At 30.9% G+C, this 27,893-nt stretch overlaps 4 protein-coding genes across 11 annotated transcripts; 2 read left to right on the top strand and 2 right to left on the bottom strand.

The window, feature by feature from the left end:
- Positions 1-2,268: 2,268 nt before the first annotated feature.
- Positions 2,269-8,146, top strand: LOC107947321 (protein REVEILLE 6). Of its 8 annotated transcripts, none has more exons than XR_001697081.2 (9): positions 2,269-2,569; positions 3,045-3,102; positions 3,479-3,602; positions 3,690-3,857; positions 3,955-4,059; positions 4,147-4,256; positions 4,343-4,444; positions 5,114-5,221; positions 5,316-5,682. XR_001697081.2 is itself a non-coding variant. In XM_041083701.1 (9 exons), the coding sequence occupies exons 1-8, from the start codon at positions 2,349-2,351 to the stop codon at positions 5,189-5,191; spliced, it is 924 nt and encodes a 307-aa protein (XP_040939635.1). In that variant the 5' UTR covers positions 2,269-2,348; the 3' UTR covers positions 5,192-5,221; positions 7,756-8,146. The 8 variants fall into 8 exon arrangements, 6 of the variants coding, with proteins under 6 accessions (XP_040939635.1, XP_016737432.2, XP_016737431.2 ...); XR_001697082.2 differs by having other exon boundaries at positions 5,360-5,682; XM_041083701.1 differs by lacking the exon at positions 5,316-5,682 and adding an exon at positions 7,756-8,146 and having other exon boundaries at positions 4,343-4,402.
- A 239-nt stretch (positions 8,147-8,385) lies between these two features.
- LOC107944964 (heat shock protein 83) lies at positions 8,386-11,693 on the bottom strand. The gene is made up of 5 exons (XM_041083700.1): positions 11,595-11,693; positions 11,315-11,495; positions 10,606-10,747; positions 10,208-10,488; positions 8,386-10,117 (listed from the first exon to the last, which is right to left on the bottom strand). The coding sequence occupies exons 2-5, from the start codon at positions 11,450-11,452 to the stop codon at positions 8,567-8,569; spliced, it is 2,112 nt and encodes a 703-aa protein (XP_040939634.1). The 5' UTR covers positions 11,453-11,495; positions 11,595-11,693; the 3' UTR covers positions 8,386-8,566.
- Positions 11,694-12,668: 975 nt separating this feature from the next.
- LOC121211197 (probable polygalacturonase) lies at positions 12,669-15,895 on the bottom strand. Its single transcript, XM_041083702.1, has 5 exons — positions 15,782-15,895; positions 15,303-15,641; positions 14,059-14,179; positions 13,737-13,982; positions 12,669-13,652 (listed from the first exon to the last, which is right to left on the bottom strand). The coding sequence occupies exons 1-5, from the start codon at positions 15,803-15,805 to the stop codon at positions 12,958-12,960; spliced, it is 1,425 nt and encodes a 474-aa protein (XP_040939636.1). The 5' UTR covers positions 15,806-15,895; the 3' UTR covers positions 12,669-12,957.
- A 5,713-nt stretch (positions 15,896-21,608) lies between these two features.
- LOC121211198 (beta-carotene 3-hydroxylase, chloroplastic) lies at positions 21,609-23,966 on the top strand. The gene is made up of 7 exons (XM_041083704.1): positions 21,609-22,179; positions 22,276-22,335; positions 22,423-22,494; positions 22,572-22,706; positions 22,901-23,026; positions 23,585-23,641; positions 23,732-23,966. The coding sequence occupies exons 1-7, from the start codon at positions 21,793-21,795 to the stop codon at positions 23,807-23,809; spliced, it is 915 nt and encodes a 304-aa protein (XP_040939638.1). The 5' UTR covers positions 21,609-21,792; the 3' UTR covers positions 23,810-23,966.
- Positions 23,967-27,893: the final 3,927 nt, after the last annotated feature.

Raw genomic sequence — 27,893 nt, forward strand, 5'->3', positions numbered from 1 at the left:
TAATTAATTTTTTCGCAGTTTCTCAATAGTTTTTTAATATATAACTTTCTTAAAATATTTACCTAATTTTTTAAATGAAAAATACATGATTTAGCCATCAAAATCTTCAATTTTTGAAAATTTACTTTTCATATAACATTTTTCAGATGGACATTTTTTTCAATGAATTTTTCACCGGTAATGCAAGAAAAGAAGTATTCAATCTTAGAGTTTTTAAATTAAATAAACTCAATTTTAACAATAAAATATTGACATTATTGGTCATGGTCAAGCCCCTGAACTTTTTAAAATTCAGATTTTAGTACTATCATATGTAATTGTGATGGGTTTTTATTTAGTTTCGTTCGATTTTTTTAATTATATTTTTTATTGATTTAATTTTACATAAATATGGTTCGAAATGTATTTATAGTTATGATTATATTGTATTTTTAATGTTAATTTATTTCAGAATTTAAATTTTATGATTTGGAGATGGAGATGGAGAGGGAGAGGGATATTCCTTGTACACAAACGCGAGTAAAAGATAAATGCAAAGCAAAATTTATTGTCGGGCTTTCCCAAATGGGGTGAATTGAAAGGCTGACCCAAAATATCTCAAGACAGAAAAATATAAATTAAAAGCAACATAAAACTGAAGAACTGGGCAACTAAAATTGGGTCCCACACCAAAATATCTTATGCCGCAAAATCACGTGGTTTTGCTGCTGCCCACTTAGCGTATTGGAATTCATCATCACCATACATCTCATCTCCTATGCTTCTTGTTTTCGACACGTGCCCTTTGGTGAAAACAAGTCCAATCTCTTTTCTTGTCCTTTTCACCTTAGCGCCGGCCCTCTCCTCCACTTGGATTAGTTTGGTGTAGACAAAATCCTATGCATCCTGGTGTACCGTAACCTCATTGCCCAAATCCAAATCATAAACCTATTCAATTTAATCCATCTATTATTAAATGAAATAATTTAATTTCTATACCATTAAAGAATCTGTTTTATATTCAATTTATAATTTTAAAGTGCACAATCATTTTGTGCTTCTAATCGTTTATTTAATTGCAAGTTAACGTACAACTAACCAGCAACTTAACATTAACAAGTTTCATGCATGGTATCTATTGTATAATAAGCCATGACATTGCTTTCGCACTAAAGATATACTTGATTGAATGGAAAAAAATGGAGAGATGTGGTAAGGATTGGAAAATTAGAAGGATAATGAGTTTTGAGTGTATTTTGTTGGGAAGAAAAGCGAGAGAGAAAAAAAAAATGATGGATGATCATTTTTCAAAATTACAAGAGGAGAGAAAATAAGAGAAAAATCATGTTAGTTCAAAATTATATATTTTTTAATTATTTTATTTTCTTTACTGTTTACTCTCATTTTTCAATTTTATAAAGTAACGAATGGAAAGAAAATTTTATTTCTATCAAGCACAAGTATGAAAAGAAAAATTATTTTTTCAATTATTCTAATTTTTCACCCCTTCAATTTTCTTAACATTCAATTAAGCAATGACTATGAGTTTTCTGATGGTTGAATCCTGTTACCCGAACATAGTTAAAATCATAGGAATGTTAAAGGGGGTAGGCGGGCCCTACACCTAAAACGAAGAAATGTAATTTCACTTTCTTATAAAATTATTTTTTGATCCCTCAAAAATAAAAAAGAATCTATTTAATTTTTTTCGTTCAACTATTTAATTAAAAATAATTTTGGTTCGATATAAAAAAAAAAGAAAAGAAGGTAAAACATAAAGTTGGCCAAAAAGGGTCTTTTAATAAGTGATTAAACAAAGATGCCGCAGGTTGTTGGAATGTCTTCTTAAACTAATAAATTACACATAGTTGTCGTTGCTGATGCCGCTTTAATAACGTTTTATTTGGAATAATTATAATTTTTAAAATTTTTATTTTTTATTATATTGGCAACAAAATTTATTTATTTTTTTTGGAAATTGAATGTATTGTCTGAATTAATTTTAATTACAACAGATAACATAATTTCTGATGAGCATATATATTGCTTATAAGGCATCTAATTTTTTTTAATAGTAATTAATAAATTATTTCTAATTATAAATTAAAATGGAAGGTAATATTATGAAATGCCTCTTAAGAACTGTTAGCAAAACAAATTTAACGTATAAACAATTAAAAATACACGTGGCAGACTGGTATTCGCTATATTTAAATCTCGAATGGAGGCCACGTAGCATCTAATCCACATCCTGAGAGCCCTTTATATACAAACTCAACTGCCTTCTCCAAACGCCACATTGTTCGTTGTACTTCAAAAAAGCTAACATTATAAGGGGGAAAAAAAAGAAACCCTCCCGAAAATCTTACATGGTATCGAAAAACCCGAACCCGGCCGAGGGATTTTACCTGGATCCTACCGGAATGGCGTTGCCAGGCCTGGGACCCTTCGCCGCCACAGATGCGGCGGCTTCCACGGTTTCATCTTCCGAGGATCCGAATAAGAAAATCCGAAAGCCCTACACCATAACCAAGTCCAGAGAGAGCTGGACTGAACCTGAACACGACAAGTTCCTCGAGGCTCTCCAGCTGTAAATTCTAAATCTTTTCTCTCTCTAATTATAGGAAATTCCTTTGCTTCTTTTCAAATTAGGGTTTTTTTCCCTTTTTCGTTTGGAAATGGTTTACGTTTGTTATTTTGCGTGTCGGTTTTAACCTTTTGACTTGAATTTGATATTGAAAGCTTTTGTTTTTCTCCCTTAATTACTAAGAAGCTGATTTGAAATTTCTAAATCGGTTCTTGTTGAAAAGAATTTTATACTTATTAGTTGAAAATTGGATATTTGGATGACTGTAATTTGTTATGGACAAGTGAAAAGGCACTGAATTTTGATAAAGCCTTTTTTGCATATATTTGAATTCATGCACCAAATCTGGCTAAAACTGTTATAGTATAATATGTATCATTGGTTCTGAGTTTTTGAATTATGCACTTTGCATGAGTTTGTTCATCGAAAAGATTTTCCTGCTCTTGCTAATTGTTGCTGTTCGATTGATTATGCTCAGATTTGACCGTGACTGGAAAAAGATCGAAGCATTTGTCGGGTCAAAGACTGTTATTCAGGTAAGCTGTAATGTTTCTAACCTTTTATTACTTTAGACAAGTTCCGTTTTGCAGTTTGAAAGGAATGAGGCAGGAGGGTGGTTGAGGAATGAAGGATATCTTTTATTCCTTTCAGTCGAGTTTCGTTTTGCAGTTTGAAAGGAAAGAAGCGGGAGGGTGGTTGAGGAATGAAGGGTATCTTTTATTCCTTTCAATCGTAGTTAGTAATCTCTCCCCTGGATCCTAGGCTTTCTGATGTTTCGGTAAGAGGCAACAAATTTGTGATGATGTGAAAACCAGTGTAGTTTCTAATTAGTGGTTGTTTGTTTTTAACAATTATCTGTGGGTGACAATGCCCATAACAAACATTTAAAATGACGTGCCCTTTTTTTTGCAGATTCGTAGTCATGCCCAGAAATATTTTCTAAAGGTTCAGAAGAATGGAACAAATGAACACCTACCTCCACCTCGACCTAAAAGGAAAGCAGCTCATCCATATCCACTGAAAGCCTCAAAAAATGGTGAGAATATTTTATCCAAAGTATGATCAGTGATCACAGAAAAAACTCAACAGAAGAAATCCTGACTCTCTGTGTCACATCTGGCAGTTCATGTACAGCCACAAGCATCAGGGTCTCTTCAATCATCGAATGCATTAGTTGACACTGGATGTGTTCTGAGATCTGATCCCTCATTGATGCTTATGAACCCTGTTACTGCTGCGTCTTCCTGGACACACAATGAACAAACCATCAGTTTCTCACAAGCTAAAAAAGGTTTCTTATTCTTCCTAATTCTATCATTTCATTTATGGTGGCAGTGACCCCTTAGGAGTCAAGGTGTTGATTATTTGATGTATACTTTCAATTATAGGTTCTGGAATGGCCAATAAATCTAGGGGCAGCTCAATGAGCACCCCACAGAGGCGACAAATTGGAGAGATGACTAATCAGGGAAATCATGGTCATGCACTAAGAGGTTTGTGTTAGTGCTAATTGAATATTTTAATTTTTTATAAGTTATATTATCCTCACATCCTTTAAAATGGCTTTTTGCTTGATGCAGTGTTGCCTGACTTTGTTCAAGTATACAGTTTTATTGGCAGTGTCTTTGATCCAAACACTACCGGTCATCTCCAGAAACTTAAAAAGATGGATCCCATAGACATTGAAACGGTATATATGTGTGACCATGACATTTTATACAATCTTGCTTGATCATGCAACATTTGTCATTGCTTATATTTCATTCTGTTATTCAGGTGCTGTTGTTGATGAGAAACCTCTCCATCAATCTGACAAGTCCTGATTTCGAGGATCATGTGAGTTTCTAGCTCTTACTGATGGTTACTTCTTCCTCCAGGGTGAGGCAACTAGATTAGTGAAATTTGTAATGCTCTGGTACTTGGTATCCTTCTTTGCTTTGGTAGATCTCTTCATAGTAGTGTTGCTCTTTTTATAATGGGTCAAATGGTTGAATATCGAGATATTTCCTTTGGCAGATATGATTTGAATTGCATTATTGCCTAGCATAAATCAGTGGGCCATCATCTTTGGTTTCGACAGTTTGCATCCCTGTGCTTTCTGCCATGTAAACTGCCATGAGTTTCATGTTATAAATATGACAGTTTGACTAAGAAATGATGAATTCTTTTGATATTATAGATCTATCTCGAGTGTAATGCTCTGTTGTATGATTTATTTGGCTTGTTAAAAGTTGTTCCATGATACTTTCTCATACTCTAAAACACAAAATGTTTTGTTAGAACATCACGTCTCGGCTGTTTAGCTGGAATAGAACGGAATGAATAACGGCACGCCTCTCTTTTTTTAATGTTATAGTGTGAAGTCTTGATGTAGCATGACTATTTAGCATAGCCCTGCTTGTCATCTGATAAAAGGTGTAGTTTCGTTTTAACGTTCTTGCTGGGAGTCTTTTCTTTGGTTTATTTTGTGGGACTTTTGAAATCTTTCATTCCCTTCATAATTAAAAAAAAAAAAACGTTGAGTTACATTTTTATATTTTGATGCAGAGAAAGCTGCTTTCTTCCTACGAGATTGACACAGAGACAATTTATCATGGTGGTGCGTGTAAAGCCGTCGGTACTTGACAATGACCTGTCTGGAAATTACTTAATAAGGTAGGTGATGGCATTTGCTTTTAATTTCATCTTTTATCATACCATCTTTTATCTCATACATAATTAATATGGACTCTATTTTCATGCCAAGAAGCTCTAGAATCAAAAAGCGACATATACTATATGATGTTCCGTTAGTATATTTATTGTTTGTTAGGATCACCGGCTGCAAATTTTCCGAATAATTTCCCCCATTCTGCGATCGTGTATATACACTGTGAGAGAACTGGGTGCAGCAGAATGAAAGGAAAAAGAATGGCAAAGAGAGTGTACAGTGCTTATCTTTTTGGTTTTTTTTTTGAAGGGGGTATTTTGTACAATACAGTGTCTTGTGTATTCAAGTTTTGACTGCTTGTTTATAAATATATATATGCTATGTTGGTATATGCACATAGTATTTGTGTAAGAAGCTGGGCTAATGCTGCTTTGGGTTATATTATATACAAAAATCTGTTTTTTCATTGTTTATTGCATTGTTTGCATTAGAGCTGTCCATAGTCGGGTCGGGTTGAGTTGCAGTTTAGTTTTAAAAAAGTTTCAAACTTAGGCTCGTTTTGGGGCCAACCCGGCCAGCCCAAAAGCTTGTTTCACTATCCAAAATATTAAATAAATTTAATAGTATTTTTTATTATTTAAACTGAATTTGAGCTGAATAGGATGTGAGATAGAAAAAAACATTATTCAAGCTCGGTCATTGGACAGCTCTAAGCGGAATAGAGCTGTATAAAGCTGTTCTTTTCTTCCCAGAAATTTCTGGGGGTGAGATTTGGGGTTTAGCATGGCTCTTTGGGGTTTGAGTGAAGGGTAAACTTTTTTTCTCAGATTGGTTTTGTATATATATTTTTGGGAATTATTTTCACACAACCATAAATTGTTAGACAAAATTGCTTTTCATATTTGTTGTACAATACGTTTTTACTATAAAATTATAAAAAAATATTTCAAATTTATTTAAAATGTTGTCAAATTCAAATTCAAATTATATTTTATTACAAATATATATTAAATATTTAAAATTTATTTTATACTTAATCATGTGCGATAAATGCATTAACTTTTTACTTGGAATAAATAAAATAAATTCAATTACATATTCGTTAATAATAAAAATCACTGGAAATGTTAGTATTTTATTTGATAGGGTAAATTCAAGGTGTATCTTAATAAAGTGTTCAGAAATGCAGGATTGGAAATTTTAAGATATGAAAATAACAAAGGCCACCTAATATGGTCAAATAATAATGGATCAAACAATGCTTTGTTGTCTCCAAAACCCATAAACTTTTACGTCTTTGGGGGAATTTTGCTTTTATTTGGTTAATCGAGAGTTGCATCGTCGTTGGTTTGTGTCAGTCGTATCTCATTGTATTTTTCCTTCACCGTTGGGATATTTTCAACGTCACTGGCAACCTTCTGGACTAGTCATACCCTTTTTTTTTTGTCTTTACTTTGATTGTTGGGTAGCTCTTCACCACTCTCCGGTTGTTTTTTCGTCGTCATGGGAATCGCTTTCAGAAAAATAATGTTTAGCTTTGCGTTAGGGCTTTGCCTTTCTCGTCGGAGGCTTTTTCCGAGTAGTGCCCATTATTTTGGGATCTCTCCCCTCTATTGTTTAAGATCAGTGACAACATTTTCACCACTCTCAGAATGAAGACCCGGGAAGAAGATTTTTTGCTTAGATATTTTTATTTGTTTTACTTAGTTGAACATTAAGTTAGATATTTATGAATTTAATAATTGCCATCAACATCAACCGTCCCAATCAAAATATATTGTATATTGAAAAGAACTCATTCTTTTCCAGTCACAAATATCTTCGCTTTATTTGTTTCCATATATATATATGTTTTTTACACTTAAAGCTTTATACGTTTTTACTGCAATGATATTTATGGATTTTGATATTTGCAAATATATATTTCTTCATATTAAAAAGTAAAACAGATTGATATACTACATGTTAAAATTAGTCTCTATATTTTTATTTTTTTAAACAATTAATTTTTTTCTTTAATTTTAACAAATAAAAAATATAAAAAAAATTACATTAAAAGAGATAGAGAAAGAAGAAAAACAGATAGAAAAGTAGAAGACAATATAAAAAAAGTCAGAAAAACATAATCTTTTTTAAATTACTTAAAATAAAAAAATATAAGACTAATTATATAATTTAACCTAATTTTTTGTTTAAAATAATGATTTGATAGAGATTAAAGATCATTTCAACCGCACTATTTATGTAAAGCAGTTCTGCAGCTAAGAAAAATTAAGTATCAAATTGAGAAAAAATAATTATTTTGATAACAAATAGTTCAAACTTCAAATTAAAAAAAATGAATGACATGCAAAATTATTAAACTGTTAATTAATTTACATTTTTGATCACATAATTTTTAAAAAATTACAAAATTTACATCCGAAAATTTTAATTTAATTAACCCTTGGTAAAATCTCTTTTAGATTGTAAATCATTCTAGTTTTCTTTTATCGTTCCCGGTGATTGCTCTCAGTAACGAAGTATTCGGCTTGTTTAGGGAGCTTCCTTGATTTGAACAAGAACATTCGAGGTTGGGTGATAGAAATGGTTATCGTGGAGATCCTCGGCGAGTGGGTGGTGATAACGGAGGTGCCCCAGCAGATTCCCAGCCTGCTTTCAGGGTAAATTTCATGTGTTATATCGGCCTTAGTGCTTAAATGGGCTCCAGTTTTATTCCCTTTTACCATCGATATGTTGGCTGCAATTTCTTTTTCCTTTGCTTTGAAATCTGGGTAGGCGGTGAAATCATTTAGGATTATACTGAATTTAAAAACATAAGTATATTTATAAAAATAAGATGAGGTTTTGAGATAATTCAGATTTCACTGTAATTATATTTGATATAAAATCAAATAAATATTGTTTTGAATAGAAAAATTAAATATTTAAAATGTTAATGAGTTTTAATTTTATTATAATCAAGATTTTAATAGTTTTAAATAAAAATATATAATAACATCCTCGGTGAGGGAAGTTATAATACCGTACCATCTGGTCCAATATTTAACAATGCTAATTGGATTTTGAAATTTTTTTTTTCATTGAGCTCGACTTGATCGTCTATGTTTTTACCCTTCGTTTCATTATTTACTCTTTTCTAATCTATGATGCAAGTTACAGAAAAAAGTACGAAAACTGAACAGCATTTTGCTTAATATTTTAGATCATTAATAACATTTGGACAGCAAGAAAAAGAAAAAAGAGACGAGAAAACACACAGACAACTCCCTGTAGGACTCCATTTTTTGACAAAAACCAAAACCATGAAATCATCAGAAAGCAGAAAAGTGAAATTAATTATGATTTTTTTAATCCACCTCTTCCATCTTGCTTCCCTCAGCTTCATCTTCCTCAAGAGTAGGCATGTCCGCATCATCACCACCGGTCCCGTCCTCATCAATACTCAGACCCAGCTTCAGCATTCTATGGATTCTACCTGCGAATGTGTTCGGATCATCCAAGCTGAACCCAGAGGTCAATAGAGCAGTCTCGAACAGCAACAGTACGAGATCCTTAACGGACTTATCATTCTTATCGGCTTCAGCTCTCTTCCTTAGCTCTTCCATTATTCCATTATCGGGATTAATCTCCATTGTTTTCTTGCTGGACATGTAAGAACTCATGCTATTATCTCTCAAAGCTTGCGCTTTCATGATCCTTTCCATGTTAGCAGTCCATCCGTACTCTCCGGTGACCAGACAGCAAGGTGAGTCTACAATCCTGTCGGAGACAACAACTTTCTCCACTTTGTCACCTAAGATATCTTTGATTGTCTTGCAGAGATCTTCAAAAGACTTCTTTTTTTCCTCCTTTTTCTTTTTCTCCTCCTCCGTCTCGTCCTCGAGCTTTAAACCTTCCTTTGTGGCAGAGACAAGCTTCTTGCCGTCGTATTCCTTCAACTGTCCGACCGCATACTCATCAATGGCATCCACCATGAAAAGAACTTCATATCCCCTCTTTTTCAGTTTCTCCAAGAACGGAGAGTTCTCAACGGCCTTCTTACTTTCACCAGTGATGTAATAAATATCCTTCTGGCCCTCCTTCATTCTGGTGACATAGTCTTTCAAGCTCGTCAACTCGTCACCGCTCTTCGTCGAGTAGTATCGGAGCAAATCAGCCAACTTGGCCCTGTTTTGGCTGTCTTCGTGAATACCCAACTTTAGGTTCTTCGAAAAAGCATCGTAAAATTTGTTGTAGTCCTCCTTGTTCTCAGCAATCTCGTTGAACATCTCAATACATTTCTTCACCAAGTTTTTCCTAATCACCTTCAAAATCTTGTTCTGTTGTAGCATCTCACGAGAGATGTTAAGCGGCAAGTCATCGGAATCCACGACACCTTTCACGAACCCAAGGTATTCAGGGATTAGCTCCTCACAATTGTCCATAATGAACACCCTCCTAACATATAGCTTGATGTTGTTCATCTTCTTCCTCGTGTCAAAGAGATCGAATGGAGCCCTCTTCGGTACAAACAGGATCGCCTTAAACTCGAGCTGACCTTCAACAGAGAAATGCTTGACAGCAAGATGATCCTCCCAATCATTAGTCAAGCTCTTGTAGAAAGAGGCATACTCCTCTTTACTGATCTCCTCAGGTTTTCGCAACCAGATCGGTTTCTGCTTGTTGATGAGCTGCCATTCATGAGAAACTTCCTTGATCTTCTTCTTCTTCTTCGATTTCGACTCATCATCTTCAACATCCTCGACATTTCCTTCCTCATCTTTCTTGGGTTCATCTTCCTCATCGTCACTAATTTCTTTCTCGGTTGTCTTCTCGGTCCAGAGGTATATCGGATAGCTAATGAATTCAGAGTGCTTCTTCACAAGGTCCTTAATCCTCCTTTCCTCCAGGTACTCAAGCTGTAAATTCAATTTAGAAACAACCATTTAGCTTTCCTAAATTATAAACACTAAAGTTCATTTTCATTAGAAAATAAGCAAAATGTTTACCTGATCCTCCTTAAGGAAAAGAGTAATTTTAGTACCCCTACCGAGTTGCTCTCCATTAACATCCCTGGTGACCGTGAAAGAGCCACCAGCTTGAGACTCCCAAATGTACTGCTCGTCATCATTGTGCTTGGTGGTCACAATGACTTTCTCAGCAACTAGGTAAGCAGAGTAGAAACCAACACCGAATTGTCCAATCATACTAACATCAGCTCCAGCTTGCAATGCTTCCATGAACTCCTTGGTACCAGACCTTGCAATTGTACCCAAGTTATTCACCAAATCTGCATATACGAACAACAAAGCTCAAGTCAAGAATCTATGGTAGACTTGGTAGTACCAATTACCACAAACTATCAACACTATGGCAGGCGATTTAAGAATGTTAATACAAATATAACCTGCTTTAGTCATCCCAATACCACTGTCGATGATGGAGAGGGTCTTGCTAACCTTGTCTGGTACAAGCCTAATGAAAAGCTCAGGTTGAGCATCTAGTTTGCTCTTATCAGTCAAGCTTTCGAATCGAATTTTATCCAATGCCTACACACCATCACATAAAGAAAACTTAAATCGGAATATTCTAAGATCTAAATTCAAAACGAGTTCATATCCATTTTATTTCCAGAGTAACAATTACAATTAAAATTTTAGTTAAAAAAAAGGCAATTACAATTAAAACATCAAAATCTATTATAAAATGTTTCTATATTGAACTTCCAGAAGATCAAAAATATTCGAATACCTATCAAATAACTAAACTAATTCAAATTTCAAATTTCAATAGTAGCACTCAAAATAAAATTGCAGATAATAAAGGAATCTGAACTTTAAACAGATACATGAATCCGCATCTTCTACAGAAAATGAAGTTACCTAACCACTACGAATTACAATCTCTAAATACTCCGTAAAACAAATTGATTTACCATCCATAAAATATCATCAAAGAGCAAATCACCACTTTGAACAAAAAAGGGCGCCAAACACTAGGCCAATCAGGAAAAAAGTTCATTCCAAACATCAAGCATCCGAATGCAAACCTTAGCCGTAGGAATATTTATTAAACAGAAAAGAAAACGCAAAAACAGAGAGATAAAGAATACGTACGTCAGAGGCATTGCTGATAATCTCACGAAGGAAAATCTCCTTGTTACTGTAAAAAGTATTGATGATCAAACTCAAAAGCTGATTGATCTCAGCCTGAAAGGCAAAGGTCTCTGCGTCAGCCATCTGCACGTCCGCCATTTCCCTCGTACACAACCAAACAGAACAGAAAAACGAAGCAAATTTGAAAAAGAAAGGTGAGCAAAGGAAGCTAGGGGTTTTATACTTTGCTTTGTATAACAGAGAACTACACAACCAAACAGAACAGAAAAACAAAGCAAATTTGAAAAAGAAAGGTGAGCAAAGGAAGCTAGGGGTTTTATACTTTGCTTTGTATAACAGAGAACTGATCTGATTTCAGAGAAAAGAATTTGAAGGTATTTATATATTGAATGAAGTTCTTCTAGTCCCTTCTTCTCAGCGTATATTATTTTAGCGAGGGAAAAAGAAGGGGGCGGGTGAGAGGTTCTGGATGGTTCTATGAAACGATGGCGTTTTCGTGATTTTCTTTCTGTTTGTAAGCGAGTCAACGGTGTTCGTTTATGAATTCGAATTGTCTTTTGCGGTGACGTTTTAGTTCGGCTGGGTGAACCGGCGGTTTAGGAAGAGAGTCGAGAATGTTCGCGCCAGCTATGATTATCTCGAATGTTCCCATTCAGGTAACCGTTTTTGTGGATGATCGTTGATTAGTATATGCTCCACTGATTCAATTTATCCTTTATGCTGTATTTTCAAAAATTAAAAATTTTGATAAAAATAATATACTTCTAAAATATTTTAAAAAAAAAAAAGTGTATAAGCTCGCACAAGCTTACGGTTTGTATAAAGGATTAAATTTTAATGGCTAAACATTCAATTTAGAATATTGTAAATGTAAGGGTTAAATAAATTAGGCTTAATCTTTGTAAAAATGTTTAGATTTTTCAATTTAATTTGAGTAAAAATCAAATGATTATCAATGTTTTCAGAATAAAATATTACTTAAAAGATAAAAACATAATTTGATATTTGATATATTATTTTTGAAAAGCATTCATTTGAAGTTTACCTTTTTATTTAATCATTTTAAAAGATTTGACTTCCATTAAAACATTTATTTTGTAAATATTAGATTCATATATAATTATTTTAAAAGATTTGTCCTTATATTAATAACCCCTCAAAGGTTGAACTCAATATAAACATCTATCTAGTTTAATTAAAGTATAAAGAAACCAAAAAGAAAAAGAGAATTTTTAGATTTAATTTATTTTTATAAATAAATCTAATTTATTTTCATAAATAAATAAAATATATTTCATTTAGAGAAGGGGCCGAGTTGTCCGTGAGCCTAGTTGATCCGGACTCATACAACGTATTAATATAATAATATTCATTTTATAGCTTCAACTTAGCCCAGCCCAATTTACGAGCAGAAATCTCGGACCAAATAAAATTAGAAGAATTTGGGCTAGGCTCATCCGCCCATATATTTAACTCATACTATATTCTATACCTAAAGCTTTAAAAAACACCTATCAACCATTTTCCTAAGCACCTAATATATGAACTGAAACGTTCCTAGAACAGATCACAATCGGAAAAGTTTTATAATATTAGCTGCACTTTAATAAGACTAATTTCAAACTATAAAATAGATAAAATTATTAAAAGTTTCCGCTGATCGAACAAGTTTTTAACTGGACATCTTCAATGGGCAGTCTATCCTTAGCGACGGGACAATCAATTTCCTTTCGAGGCAACAAGTTACATGGTTCAGGGCTCACACGATTGGTAACTCCTTGAACATCACTGCAGTTCCATTGCACCCCCTTTGGCTTTGCAGCCAATTTGATGTTGACATTGGAAATGCAAATATCCGTAAATGGATGCTTTCCGATCCCGTCCAGTTGTGCCGATTGGGTGACGTTATCGGCCACAATGTCTCTATAATTGATCCCTTTGATCACAGGGAACGCGTTTTGGTCGAACTCCGCATCCGGATGCGAGCCGTAATCACCCGTCATCCAAAACACATACTTCATCGTATTCAACGTCATATTCCTAACGTAAACGTCTTTGACGTAAGCTCCTCTTCCCACCCCAGTTTTGATCCTCACACCGGATTCCGTATTGATCGCCGTTACGTCCTCGACTCTTACATCTTCAATTCCGCCAGACATCTCGCTCCCGAGAGCAATGGTGGCACTGCTTGGGGAAATGCAAGCGAACCTTCTGATCACTAGTTGTTTGGTCGGCATGTTGAATTTGATCCCGTATTCATCCCAGCCACTTTTAACAGCGATGCAATCGTCTCCAGAGACGATAAAACTGTCTTCGATACGGGTATTCGTGCACGAATCTGAAACAAAAAACATACACCGTCAAAACATCATATCAACTATGACAAACATGTTGTACCTGCGAATCCAAAAACAAAACAAACCTGGGTCTATTCCATCAGTGTTGGGAGAATCAACCGGTGCAAAAACCGTCAAGTGTTGGATTATTATATCACTGCTGTATATGGGATGAACGTTCCATGATGGGGAGTTAACCAACGTTAGATTCGATATCTGGACTTGTTTCGAGTACATGATCTCGATCATGTAAGGCCTGGTAACAGTCATTTTATTGTCCCTGAACAGTTTCCACCAATATGAACCTTGGCCATCGATGGTGCCGTTGTTACCTTGTATTACAAGCCATATACTTAATCCCCCCACTTGATTAAAAGCTTGGAGAAGCTAAATGTGTTTTTGGGTTACCTGTAATGACAACATCAGTGAGGTTGGTGCCAAAAATAAGGCTGCTGAGCCTTCCACTAGGGGCATCCCTTCCCCTACCGTATGAAGGCAAAAGAGCAACAGGCGGCCACTCCGATTCATCCTGTTTGTTATTTTCAAAGGTTAGTTTCAGCAAGCATCAAGCAGGATTAATTATTATCACCATCACATTGCTTTTAAACAAGATCAAACTAGATTATGTATCTCCTTCAAAGTTATTCAATTTCTTATCAAGAAAAAGTGAAGGTGATAATGTTTTATCATGCTGTGTTGGTTAATATACAAATAATTTTTTATATATTTATTAAATTAAATAAAACTTTTTTTATTCACAAAGCCTTTACATGTACTAATTTAAGAGGTTTTTAGTGTATTAGATTGCAGTATTTTAATTTTTTAAAAACCAAACCAAAGTGCACATTGGTTCAGTTCTTCATATTTTTTTTTAAAAAAATATCATCTTACATAGGTTTTTTTGTTATTTAAAAATAAAACATTATATAAAATTAAAAATTAATCAAAAAATAAATTATAAAATTGGGTTTGATTCAAATATTTACAGTTTTTAACATATGGAGCAAATTCAATAAGATCAAACCAAATTTCTGGTCCTTGGAAATTTGGTAGGTTGTTGACCCACACACACTTTTCATACCACGTTCGGTAGCAGTGGCCTAAAATGTTTTGACTAACGGAAGAGGCCGATAATTTTATGACCTAACTGAAATCAAAAGCCGAAATTATAGGATTATATAATCAAGAAGTAGATGGTATTTCTAAACCTGAAAGTGGCAAATTTCGCCAAAGCCAACAACTAAAAAACTTAAAAAGGGTTAATTTCACTAAACATCCTCAAATTTTAACTCAAAATCTAAATCAGTCCTAAATTTCAAAATGTTTAATTGAATGCTCAAACTACTAATCAAGTCTTTCTATCGACCTAACTATTAGCTTGGACATTAAATGATTGTTCAAATCGACATACAATATATTTAAAACAAATACTTGTATACTTATTGTATTGAGTAATTGGATCTAACAAATTTAAAAAATAATCAAATCCAAAATATCTTTACAATAAGTACAAATTTATTTATAATTTGATTTCACAAATTTTAAATATGAAGCTTACTTCAAATGGTTTAAAGTTTAGTAGCCACGCTTGCAATTAAATCAGCAAAGTATTGAGACGAGTGAGCGAGAAATCCAAGGCTCAAAAATTGTACCTGAGATCCAAGAATAACAGCATCTTTATGTACAAAAAGCGTAAAATGGCTGGTGAGATTAAAGCTTCCAGTTAGCCATTTCCCTGGCGGCACAATAAGCTGTGCACCACCGTCCGGCGCCACTTGGCTTAGATTCATAATCGCTGCTTCGAACGCCTTCGTGTTAGATGTTTTACCATCACCGATCCCCCCAAAATCAGTCAATACCGCGCTATGTTTGCGGCAATTCAGCGCCCGAAACGTGATGGTGCTCGTCGCAAGCCCCACTGCTCGAAATTCTGCTACATTCGGTCTCAGTAGTTCCAATAAAAATATAGCCGAGATCAGTGTCTCAAACACCTAATCAAATCAACGAACAGGTTTCAGTTTCTTTGTCGCATTTTATCGATCACCATCAAAGTTAAATAATAGAACATCAATATTTTCAAGAAAGGAAAAAGATAAATTAAAGAAGTGCAAATTGCAAACAAATACATTACCTGAGATTTTTTTGAAAACTCCATGTTCAGATATGAGCTCTATTGTGAGAATCAACTTGTAACGTTCACTGGAATAAAAAGGACAAAGCCTAAGTTTGCGTGCCTAGGCCAATCTCTTTTATGTAAATTACATATGTAGTCATTCAAGTATTAATATTTTTTTCTCGCTTAATTATAAAAAGTTATAAAATAATTATTTAATTATTTGATTTGTTTATTTTTTGTCACCAAACTATTTAAATTTTTATTTTTTGCTCACTAATCATTAAATTACAAATGGGAAGATAATTTGGCAGCTTTTAAAATTGGCATAATAACAACTTTAACCCTTAACAATTATAAAATGTGTCAATTTAGTCTTGATTCCAAAAAAATTAACCCTCAATATTTACACATTATATAATTTAAGGGTTAATTTTTGTAGTTTTACTTTTATTTGTAACATTAAGGATTAATTTTAAAAGAATAAGAAAAGATGAAAATTATCATCTTGGATTTTTTGGGGTTTCAATTTTTGGTAAATTTCTGATCAAATTTAGTAGATACATTTTTTAGCTTTTTAGGTGAAAGTGTCACAAAGAAAAAGTAAATTTGAAAAAAAAATAGATTACACAATGTGTAAGCGTCGATGGTTAAACTTTTAATATCAAAACTAAATTGACGCAATATATAAACGTTGAAGGTTAAAGTTGCTATTATGCTAATTTTGAAAGCTTCCATCTCATCTTCCCTTTAGCTATTTAACAGTTGGTGACCAAAAATAAAAAATTGAATAGTTTGATGACTATTTTGTAATTTTTCATAGTTGGGTAACTGAAAAGGAAATATGCTAATAGTTGGATGACTATCAGTGCAGTTTACCCTTTTAGTTACTATTTTTTCGATGGATGGTGATTTTATGCTTACATGGCTTAATTCAATTCAGTGGTGGATTAAAAAATATGACTTAAGGGTAGGGACGAAGTCAGAATTTTTTTGGGGGACAAAATTAAATTATATATTTTTATGATAGTAAAAATATAATTTCGCCATTTTAATAGCTTATATATATCTTTATAAATTTTAGAGGATTAAATTAAATTTTTATCGTTTTAGGGCCTCAAAATGTAATTTTACCATTGCTGATTTAAAATTTTATAAATTATAAAGGACCTAAATAATTTTTTTTCTATTTTAGAGGGTCAAGGCCCCTACCGGCCCTCTGGATCCGTCTCTGATTCAATTACTAGTCTTATACTGCATGTGCAGTAATAGATTTAGTATATAATTTTTTATCGAATTATTCTAATTCTTTATACTTTTTGAATTTTAAAATTTCAGCTTTGACGCAATTAACAGTAATTAGTCCATTAATTGGTGAGTAATGAAATAATAAACTAACATGACACATATGATAAAATATTTGTCATATCAAATTTTAGAAATAATAAAACTTAAATTAATAAATTTAATAGTTACCGTTCAGTAAAAATTAAAATTTAAAAAATAAAAATACAAAAAGTAAAAATAATCAAATCTACAACTTTTATAAATTGCAAGAAAAATAATCAAATCTACAACTTTTATAAATTACAAGAACTAATAGAAGAATTTAGCCTTTCTTTTTTTTATCAAAAATTGTATTGCTAGTTTTTAATTTCATTTTACATTTAATGTTAGGCCATTGAATAATATTCCGTCACCTCATTGGTGAAAAGAAAGAGTTGAAGATTAATAAATAAATATATCTAAGTTTATTTAAATGTAATTAAAAAATTAATTATAATAATTCAAAATTTCATATAAATGTGATTTTTAAATTTTATTTCTCACATTTTTATTATATAAAAAATAGTTACAAAACATTTTTTATGTTTCCACTATTGAAAATATATTTTTTATTATATTTATCAAACATGTTTTAAATTTCTTTAAAATTTGAAAATAAAAAATATTTTTTAAAATAAAAATAAAAATATAAAAAAATATTTTCAAAAATCAAACAAAGCTGATTTCATTTTTTTTTCTAAAGATTTTATACAACCTTCAAATTTTAGACCAATAGTTGTTGATATAATAAAATGAAAAATAAATATAAAACAAATTTAAGAATATTCATGTATAAGTATAACTCCTTCAATATTTTTATTTTATTTTTTTGAAGTGTTGTATTTTTTATATTAATATATTCCAACACATAATCTATTTTATTGAAGAATCAAATTTAGTAAATTACTAGTTGATCGATTTTAATGGTCGCTCTGATTTAATTAAATAATTTATTAAAAATCATAAATATAAAAAAATTAAAAATTAATTTTTAAATTAACCAATTTAATTTCTTTCACTAAACCGATATTCCAATTAATTTTTTTATTCAACCTAATTCAAACAACCATTGAAAAATTCATTGGCTGAAAAAAAAACCAAGTCCAGCAAACAACTTGTTGAATGCAGACAGGACCCTAACCGGACCGAAGACAAGCTGAGCCAACAAGTTGAGCTCAAGCTTGGGTTAAAAAAAAGTGTTAGCAGTATAACGTGATCCAAAGGGAATCTGTGGGTGGAAGAACCATTAGCCAGGTGGTCGACTCAACGGCTAAAAGGAGAAAGCGTGTTCTAATAATACCCAATAAACGGATCCCACGTGGAAACCACAACATCTCCGAAAAGGTACTGATAGGTAGGTTAGTAGGCAACTGTACTACTGACTACGTGGCATGACAGTTAAGACAAAGTTCAATTCAGGTTGTGCGGTCAATTATTTTTTTAAAGGCTACCATTTGATTGGTTTAACAGAAATGGTCCCCACTTCTCTTCCCTGCCTGCTTAAGCTTCCATTCAGTAAACACTTTTTAAGTAAAGGGTAAATTCACTAGTTGCTCATCCAACTTTTAGGACACCTAAATGAAATCCTTACAAATTCATCACTTAACTTTTAAGCTGTTTTCATTTTAGTCAACTAAGCGTTAAATCTTTAACAGTCGTTAATTGTACATGCCACATTATGTTTACACTTTCATTTTTGTCACCAAAAAATATATTTTTTAAGTATTGATCGAAGGTAAAAATAGTAGAAATTAAAATAATACATTAAAATTTTGTTAAATTATACTTATTACATAGTTGAAAATTCTATTTTTTTAATATTATAATTTTGAATTTTAAAATATCAAAATAAATTAAATAAATTTTTAAAAGAATTTTATCCCTTGGTAATATCAACCGATTTGTTACTATAATATTGAAATTAATTAATTTAATATTTTCTAAATTTTAAAGTTTTATTCTATATTTTTAGATTATCCTTGATCAAATCAAATCAATTAACTCATATTTAATAAAAGTCTATGAAACTTAAATTTCTTTTGATTATATGGTCTCGAATCTTCAATACTAAGCTAAAAAATAAAAATAAAAAATCATTGTAATTAATTAAATTAATTACTTGTTCTTCGTTCAGGTAAAGAAGTAATGAATTTTTTTCTAGGTTTTGTTTGGCAAGTAAGATAAAATTAAATAATTAAGTTAATTGTAAATATTGTTTCTTTGCTTTTAGCTTAGCATAGAAGATTCGAGATCATATAATTAAAATAAAATTTGTAGAAAATTATTAAATATGAATTATTTAACTTTATTTTTGTTTAGAAACATAAAATAAATTTTATAAAAAGATTAAATTAATTAATTAAATTAATTTCAATATTATAGTAACAAATTGACTAACACTATCAATGGATACATTTTTTTAATAATTTATTCAATCAGTTTTGATGTTTAGAAATTTAAATTCTCAATATTGAAAAAAAAAATAGAACTGTTGGCAAGGGTATAAACTAGTTTAACAAATTTTAATGAATTATTTTAGTTTCACCCCCATTTTCACTTTAATCCTTATTTTTTTCTTCCCTAATAAATACTTGGAAAAATGATATTTTTGGGGTGACTAAAACAAAAACGATCTAGAAGTTGGGTGACCAAAATGAAAGTATAAACATGATATGGTGAGTGTACAATCAACCGTCATTAGAAATTTAATGCTTGAGTGACTAAAATGAAAGCGCCTTAAAAATTAGATGACGGAATTGCAAGGATTTTATTTTGGGTGATCAAAATCAAAGTGCCCTAAAAGTTGGGTGACCAACTATTCCACTGTTAAAATAGTAACAAAAAACTAATGTTATATTTTCATGTATTTTTTTGGGTGACCAAAATAGGAATGACTATTGTTTAGAGTGACTAACTAAGTAGTTTACCCTAATTTTTGAGTGATTAAAATAGAAACGATTCCTTTTTAGAGTAACCAAAATAGAAAATGCATAGTCAATATTATGTTACCATCTAATGGTATAGTGACTAAATTGATCAATTGCATTTTTCGAGTAACTAAATTAACAAAAAAATTAAGATGATTAAAATAGTAAAGACTCTTATTTAGATCGACTAACATGATAGCTTTTCTAATTTTGTAATTAAAAAATTAAAAATTTATTTTTTGTGAGAGTTTTTTTTAATTTATTGACATTTAAATTGCATATGTACAAGGACTCTTTAAATTTATTTTAATTTGAGTTTAAATATGTTTTAAACATAAAATTGTTCATGGGTTGGATAGCTCAATCCGCTTGGCCTGGATTTATATTTTTTAAACTTGACCTGACTTATTTTGTTGTATATATTATTTTTTTAATTAATGTTTTATTATTATTTTTAAACAATGATATGGGCCTTTTGTGTAGGTTGAGCTCGGGCTCAAGCTATGGTTTGAAATTTATTTTGCGGATGATATAATTTTTGGTCATGAACTTGATATCTAGGTTCGCTTTCGTATATGTATTTTTTTTAATCAACTTTGGTACATGAACTTGGCAACTAAATATATTTTGATCCCCAAACTTGAAACATATAAAAGTTTGATGACATGACAATTTGAGTTTGTGCCATACCATCATTTGAAAATATTAAAATTATATAAAGTTCCAGGTGATTAGGTGGTACAACTATAATAATTAATTACATAATTAATTAAAAATTAAATTCATAAAAAAATTAAAAAATTTATTAAACTAGTTCAACATGTTCTACTGTTGGTTTTTGTCATAGTTTTCAATTTTTTTTAGTTTCAATTAGTTTTCGATTCAATCAATTCAACTACTTTGTTCGGACTAACATACTAATTGATTCTCAATCCAAATTATTTGTTATGTTTCAAGATCACTAGTCACATCATCAAATCTTAACAAAATCCAAATCTAAAGATCAAAATAAGTCTAATTGTCAAATTCAAGTACTAAAGTGAAAAAAATATATAAGTACTAAAATAGACAAATTTGTCAAGTTTAATGACAAAAAATGATATTATCTCTATATTTTATATTAAATCTTGACTTAATTCGGTCGAAAACATTAACAACTCTTCTTAAATATTGCTCATATCAACTTGGGCCATCCTATGGTAGATAGGAGTATTACGGAAGCCGGATCAATCGAGAACTTAGAAATATACTAACCCAAACTAAGATTGACTCCATCTTTAAATCAACAATTTTATTTTTTTAATAAATTTTTTAATTATTTATTAGATTGATGATCTAACTAAAGATGTCAGTTGAATTGCCATACAAAAAGATTTTGAGGGTTGAAAATTAATTATTTCATAATAAGTAATCTAACTTTATAAGTTAACGTATACTCCACGTGTTACCTTTAGAGTGGAATTAGACTATCATAGTGGTAATGGCCAATATCATAGGAAAAATGAAGAAAACAATTTTTTACCCTTTTTAAACTTTGTTGTTTAAATTTTAAAAAATATATATGCGATGACGAGGAAGCGGGTGTTTTAATTCCATAAACTTCCCCAATACCCAAAAATCACACACAAAGTTGTGGTCTTCGTGCACTGAACCTTTCCCTCTATAAAAGACCAAAACCTCTACCCTCTCCGCACCGACCCGTCTCTCTTCTCCTTCATCTCCTCCGCCGGAGCTTAATTGCTTCGCCGTTTTTTACCTTCTCGCAGTTCATTTCCCATGGCGGCTGGCTTATCCGCCGCCGTACCCCTTAAACCTTTCCTTTCATTTCATCCCTCACCCAAGCAAAGGCTAGTTTTCAACCCTCTACTTCGCCTCCCACAGCTAACACACGGTGCTCGAAAGGAGACAAGGCTTTCCATTTGTTTCGTGTTGGAGGAACAAAAAGATGTTGAACCCCAGACCTTAGTGAATCTAGTAGAAGAAGGATCCGGTTCCGAGGATTTTGGGAACAAACAGATCTTAATACCTCCACATGTGGCGGAGAAATTAGCTAGAAAAAAATCCGAAAGGTTCACTTACTTGGTCGCTGCTGTCATGTCTAGTTTCGGTATCACTTCCATGGCTATCATGGCTGTTTATTATAGATTTTCATGGCAAATGGAGGTCCGTTTTCTTCTCCCTTTTTCCTCTCTTTTTTTATTTTTAATACCACGATCAAATTACTGAACAAGGTTGTTTCATGTTTTTTTTTTTTGTAAGGGAGGAGAAGTGCCTCTGTCTGAAATGTTCGGCACATTTGCCCTATCTGTTGGCGCCGCCGTAAGTTCAATGTCTTCCATTTTTTCTATGTAATAAAGCTTTTATTTCATTGTTTGAAAAAAAAACTTGGTTTCATTTGGTTTTCAGGTAGGCATGGAGTTTTGGGCTAGATGGGCACATCGAGCTCTCTGGCATGCTTCCTTATGGCATATGCATGAGGTAAACAGAATCCGACCCGACCCGACCATCAAAAAGCCATATAAATGAAATACTAAATTAGGGTTTTTATTGGGCAGTCTCACCATCGACCAAGAGAAGGTCCATTCGAACTAAACGACGTTTTCGCCATTATAAACGCCGTTCCAGCTATAGCCCTTCTGTCTTACGGTTTCTTCAACAAAGGACTTGTACCTGGTCTATGTTTTGGTGCTGTAAGTTTGTTTGTATTTTTTTGGGTCTTTAATTATTACTTTTTTTCATTATCGTAATCTTTCTGAATCTTTCATGTTTATATTATTCCTTGATTAACGGTTTAGTTCCTGATTAAAGTAGCTTGGGATTAGCGAACTGTTTTTTGTCTGCATGTTTATTATTCAGTAACAAAAAGACTATAATACCCTTTCAGGGGCTTGGGATTACTGTGTTTGGAATGGCTTACATGTTCGTCCACGATGGTCTCGTGCATAAGAGATTCCCGGTGGGGCCTATTGCCGACGTGCCTTATTTCAGAAAAGTTGCTGCGGCTCACCAGGTTAATTAACATGCACCACATTTATTTTAAAAAGTTCAATTTTAAGTTTTTAATTTATTTTAAAGAATTTAGTTAAGTTGATTCGATACTCCCATTAAAATTTTTCTACTAAATTTAAATTCAGTATAAAGTTATTTTTTTATATGGTTGTTATCATGTAAGTAAATTTTTGGGGTAAACGACATTAGTCACCATCTAATTATAATTTTTTATCACTCAATTATAAAAAAATTAGAAAATAGTCACCGAATTATTAGTATTTTTTATTTTTAGCCATTCAACTATGAAAAGTTATAAAATGTTAACTTAATTATTTAATTTTATCTTTTTTAGTCACTCAGCTATATTGAATTTTTGAGTGTTTCTATTTTTACATTAGCCAATTAGCAACCACAAAAAAATAAAATTGAATAGTTAAGTTACTATTTTGTAATTTTTTATAAAATTTAAATTTAAAAAAATAAATTCCACACAATTTTATATGTATATACATATTTTAACTTTTAAAAATTAAATAAATAAGTTTATTTATTTGGGTTTTTATTTGGCGTTTTTCAGCTCCATCATTCAGAAAAATTCCAAGGTGTCCCATATGGGCTGTTTCTAGGACCTAAGGTAACCTATTACCTAAAACTTTAATTTTAATAAATAATAAAAAAAAGTTTGCTCTTTTTTTTAATTTAATTATATGATCATGTGCAACAGGAACTAGAGGAAGTGGGTGGACTTGAAGAATTGGAGAAAGAGATCAATAGAAGAATAAAATCTAGCAAGAGTTTATGAATCATATGATGGAATTATTATAATTATAATTCCACTGTTTTAAAAGGGGCTCTCTCTTCTTCTTCTTCTTCTTCTTCTTTTTTTAAACTAATTATATTAGTGTAGAGAAAAAAAATATTTTGTCATTATCATAAAATGGAAAATAGCTTTGTTTTTATCATTGTTGTTTTTCCTATTATACCCTACTAGGAGGGGCCCATGTATAAATATATATACAATTTTCTTTTTCTTTTGCAATCAAATAACTATATATATTGTACATATATATCATTTTTACACTAAAAGGCATTCCTTAATAAAAAAGAATTATTTGTAAAATCTTTTTATTGACAAAATTAGTACTCTTGCTAATTAGATTTAGTTTTATTGTTTTTTTTGTTTGTTTTTAAGTTGTAACTGATTAACTAACTATTTCAACCACTCCCTTCCTAGTCTTTCCTAAAATCTAATATTTTAATTTAGTTCATTTTAACCACTTAAATGAATGGATAATTCCATCTTTGGTCTCTTCTAGAAAATTAATGAATCAATTTAAATCATTTTTCAAACCAATTAATGATTCATTCTCCATAGTATAAAATCTTGATTTCAAAATTTTGAATTAAATAACTTAACTAATTAACTATCTTACATATGTAAAAGTGCTACGGAGGCTTTTGTACTAATAGTCGAATTGTATTTTGCCCGCCCGACTTTAGAAAGTGACAAATTTATCCATGTGCATTAAATCAACGACCACACTGGTCCTTTTATTAAAAATTAGTACTCAAAATCTCTATCTTTGTCAACACATTCAAGGCTTGATTTGCAATATTATGGCATTTCATTCGGTGGGAAATAAAAGCCATTGATGATAATAATTATGAAATTAAAATTGACCCAAATTCAACGTGTTCCTAGAGAAAAAAAATTGGGTCACTAACTATTTGGCCAGATTGAGCTTAGAAGGAAAAACAAGCCTCCAAATCTATGACAATTGTCCTCGTGATGTCTTAGTAGCTCTGAATAAAAATAAAGCGAAGAGAGCTTTAGACCAAACTAAATTGTATAATTTCTGCATTATTATTATTATTTTCACACAAAAAGGAAGGTATATGTAAGCATGGCAAGCCTTATCATAGAATGGTTTATTGATTATATTTTATCAATGGTTTTATGTAACTTTATTTTCTTTTTTGAACATTAAGTTCATTATAGATTCTTATAATACATGTTCTTTTCAATACGCTATTTAAAATTACCCATAGCCTCAGCCCGACCATTAAATAGGAGGATAATACGCTTCAGCGAACTCGAACCCACGTTCTCCTACATTGACAATATTATAAATACCAATTGAGCTAAAACTTTATCAACCATTTGTAACTTCGTTCAATTACTAATAATATATACTTTATCAACCGAACTAAACGGTTCGTTTGGATTAATATATTTTACTGCCTAATTTCGAATTTGTTGAATTGATTTGATGAGTTGTCGAGTTTGGCTTGGTAAGAGCCAAAAGATATTGGGAAAGAAAATTAACTTTTTTTAATTCGGATTAATATAAATTAATCCATGGGCTTAGAAATTCACCTAACGTTTTTTATGTTTTTTATTATACTCATCTTCACTTATTTGTATTAGCTTGATTGATATGGATATTGTTGTCAATACAGAAAGACGTGAGTTCGAGGACTTTGAAACGTATTATTCTACTATTTATGAGTTGAGAAGGAATTATATATGATTAATTTTAAGTATTGTATAAAAAAATAGATACCATGAAATCATTTTGAAAATTTATAAGCTTAAATTATTTTAATTGACCAAAGCTAAGCCCACAGACTTTATTATTATTATTATTATTATTTGGAGCAATCATAGTGAAGCCAAAATAGAAATCAATAACTTTTTAATTTAATATATTATCATTGGGAAATATTTAATTTTTCAAAAAGGTGGTTAATCACATCGCCATTATGTACTTTATGTCTTTGACCAAACTGTTGAGAGGGTAGGCCGCTCTAATTAAGCTATTAGCTAAAGTTAATTTCTCATCATTTTTTTTACTTACCCCCAACTTCATAATTACATACATTTGCTTAATTTTCGCATAAAATTTTATGTAATATAATTATCCTTTATAGTAAAGTTAACTAATATTTATTTTTTATTTATTTTAGGATGATTTGATAAACAATATAAATTTAAAAGTTACAAGAGACTAAAAATTAAATAGAAGGCTAAATTAATTGTTTTGTAAAATTGGAGGACTGAAAAAATTATTATACCTTTGTTTTATCTAAAATTATTTGTATATATATAAGTTCATTTAAATTATACAAACATGTTCATTTAAATGAACATGTCATTAATGATAAACAAACACGTTTAAACAAAGCAAAAAATAAATATTAATAATTATATTGGGGATAAGAAATTAAAATTAAAATTTTTTAGAACTAAATAAATTTTAAATTAATAAATAAGAGATTTAAAATATTATTAATATTTTTTTGATATTTTTTAAGTTTAGTATAGGTTTTATGTTTAGAGTTTATGATTGTGCCTCAAACGATATTATCTCAAGATTTAAACATGAGTCCCTGGTTGAAATTGTACCGAACACTTGTTGTTATTAACTATTTTACGTTATTTGTTTTTTTTTTCTTTTTGGTATTTAACTGTTTTAAAACCATACATGAAACTACAGGGAAAAGGTGAGCTTGTTTTTACCTTTATTGTATGATGAAAAATCTCATGCAGATGGAATGCGAGAACGTTAATCTCTGAGGAATTAGAGAGACAGGCCGGCCATAAACAAGACAAGTCGACGACAATACTGGTAAACCTAATTTGTCCAAAATTAGAGTCCAAACATAAAACTTATTATTGACAAAAAAAAAAGAAGTGATAGCTAGTGGACGGTGACACGACTGCACCGGCATTGGTCATGATTTTCTTCTTGAAACTTGCTTCCATTTCATGGGCTACGTGTAAACTCAGCAGCGCACCTGCCGATCTCCGACTTAGAGGACCCCCCTCCAAAGCTAAATAATGCAGAGAAACGTAAGCTTAGTGGCCTTTGCACTCAACTTTGTAACCACAAAATACATTTTTAATTTATTTACTATGGATTAATTGCACTACAACTTCTGAATTTTATATTTTAAAATAATTTAGTTCTAATATTTAAAATATTAATATTATATTATATTAATTAAGTTCTAATATTATTTTAGCCATTGCCAGCTTAAAATTAACGCGAAATGTATTTAAATTGTGTGAGTCAAATTGTAAATACGTTTATATATATTATTTAAATTTGCTCTAATACGTGTTCTAAAAGAAAAAAGGAAATACCCTTTCTAATTCCTAAATTTTAGTAACATAACTCTTTTTTTTCATTTGTCATATCTAAATTATATACGAGTTAAGTACACACATATAAAGTTGAGTTGAGTTCAATTCAATTTGTTTTATTTTGAATTTTTGAACCATCAGTAATAATTCAGCTTGGCTCAATTTGGTTCTCAGTCTTTTTATACTGATTTTGGGTTTTTATTTTTTATTTTTTACAATATAGGTATTGTTTTACGGTTTTTGGACATTATTTGATAATTTTCATAATTTTTTAAAAATAATTTTAAGTAAATAAAAAAATTTATAACTCTTTTAAATACTATTTTTCGAAAAGTAATTATTTACATAATATTTTAAGTTATTTTTACTATTTCATTTACAAAATATATTTTTTTCATAATAAAAATAATAACTAATTATGAATTAAATAAAAATAAAATTCTGTTGTATTCAAACAACCTCAATTTTTAACTTATTAAATAAAAAATGGTTCAAACACCACATTTCGAATGGGTTTTTGATTTTTTTTAACCCTACACATATTAATAATTTAATCCATATATTTTAAATATGTTTTATAACATATCTTGACATTTAACACTTAATTTGACGGCTAAGTTAAGGAAATAACATAACTGATACAAAATTAATCTTTTAAAATCTCGATTAAAACATTTTAAAATTTATGAATTAATTTAAAAATCTTAATAATAAACTAAGGACATTTAGTGAAGTTAAC

This window comes from Gossypium hirsutum, chromosome A12, assembly GCF_007990345.1.
Source record: "Gossypium hirsutum isolate 1008001.06 chromosome A12, Gossypium_hirsutum_v2.1, whole genome shotgun sequence".
Taxonomy (NCBI): domain Eukaryota; kingdom Viridiplantae; phylum Streptophyta; class Magnoliopsida; order Malvales; family Malvaceae; genus Gossypium; species Gossypium hirsutum.

Coding starts and splice junctions, on each gene's coding strand:
- LOC107944964 (XM_041083700.1), bottom strand. CDS start 11,452: ATGGCGGACGTGCAGATGGCTGACGCAGAGACCTTTGCCTTTCAGGCT. Junction 10,748..11,314: donor TTATCAGCAATGCCTCTGAC/GTACGTATTCTT, acceptor GATGGTGTGTAG/GCATTGGATAAAATTCGATT. Junction 10,489..10,605: donor TATTGGGATGACTAAAGCAG/GTTATATTTGTA, acceptor TCGTATATGCAG/ATTTGGTGAATAACTTGGGT.
- LOC107947321 (XM_041083701.1), top strand. CDS start 2,349: ATGGTATCGAAAAACCCGAACCCGGCCGAGGGATTTTACCTGGATCCT. Junction 2,570..3,044: donor TTCCTCGAGGCTCTCCAGCT/GTAAATTCTAAA, acceptor GATTATGCTCAG/ATTTGACCGTGACTGGAAAA. Junction 4,403..5,113: donor GTCCTGATTTCGAGGATCAT/GTGAGTTTCTAG, acceptor ATTTTGATGCAG/AGAAAGCTGCTTTCTTCCTA.
- LOC121211198 (XM_041083704.1), top strand. CDS start 21,793: ATGGCGGCTGGCTTATCCGCCGCCGTACCCCTTAAACCTTTCCTTTCA. Junction 22,180..22,275: donor GATTTTCATGGCAAATGGAG/GTCCGTTTTCTT, acceptor TTTTTTTGTAAG/GGAGGAGAAGTGCCTCTGTC. Junction 22,707..22,900: donor CTGGTCTATGTTTTGGTGCT/GTAAGTTTGTTT, acceptor ATACCCTTTCAG/GGGCTTGGGATTACTGTGTT.
- LOC121211197 (XM_041083702.1), bottom strand. CDS start 15,805: ATGGAGTTTTCAAAAAAATCTCAG. Junction 15,642..15,781: donor AGTTTTCAAAAAAATCTCAG/GTAATGTATTTG, acceptor TGATTTGATTAG/GTGTTTGAGACACTGATCTC. Junction 13,983..14,058: donor CACTGATGTTGTCATTACAG/GTAACCCAAAAA, acceptor TTGTAATACAAG/GTAACAACGGCACCATCGAT.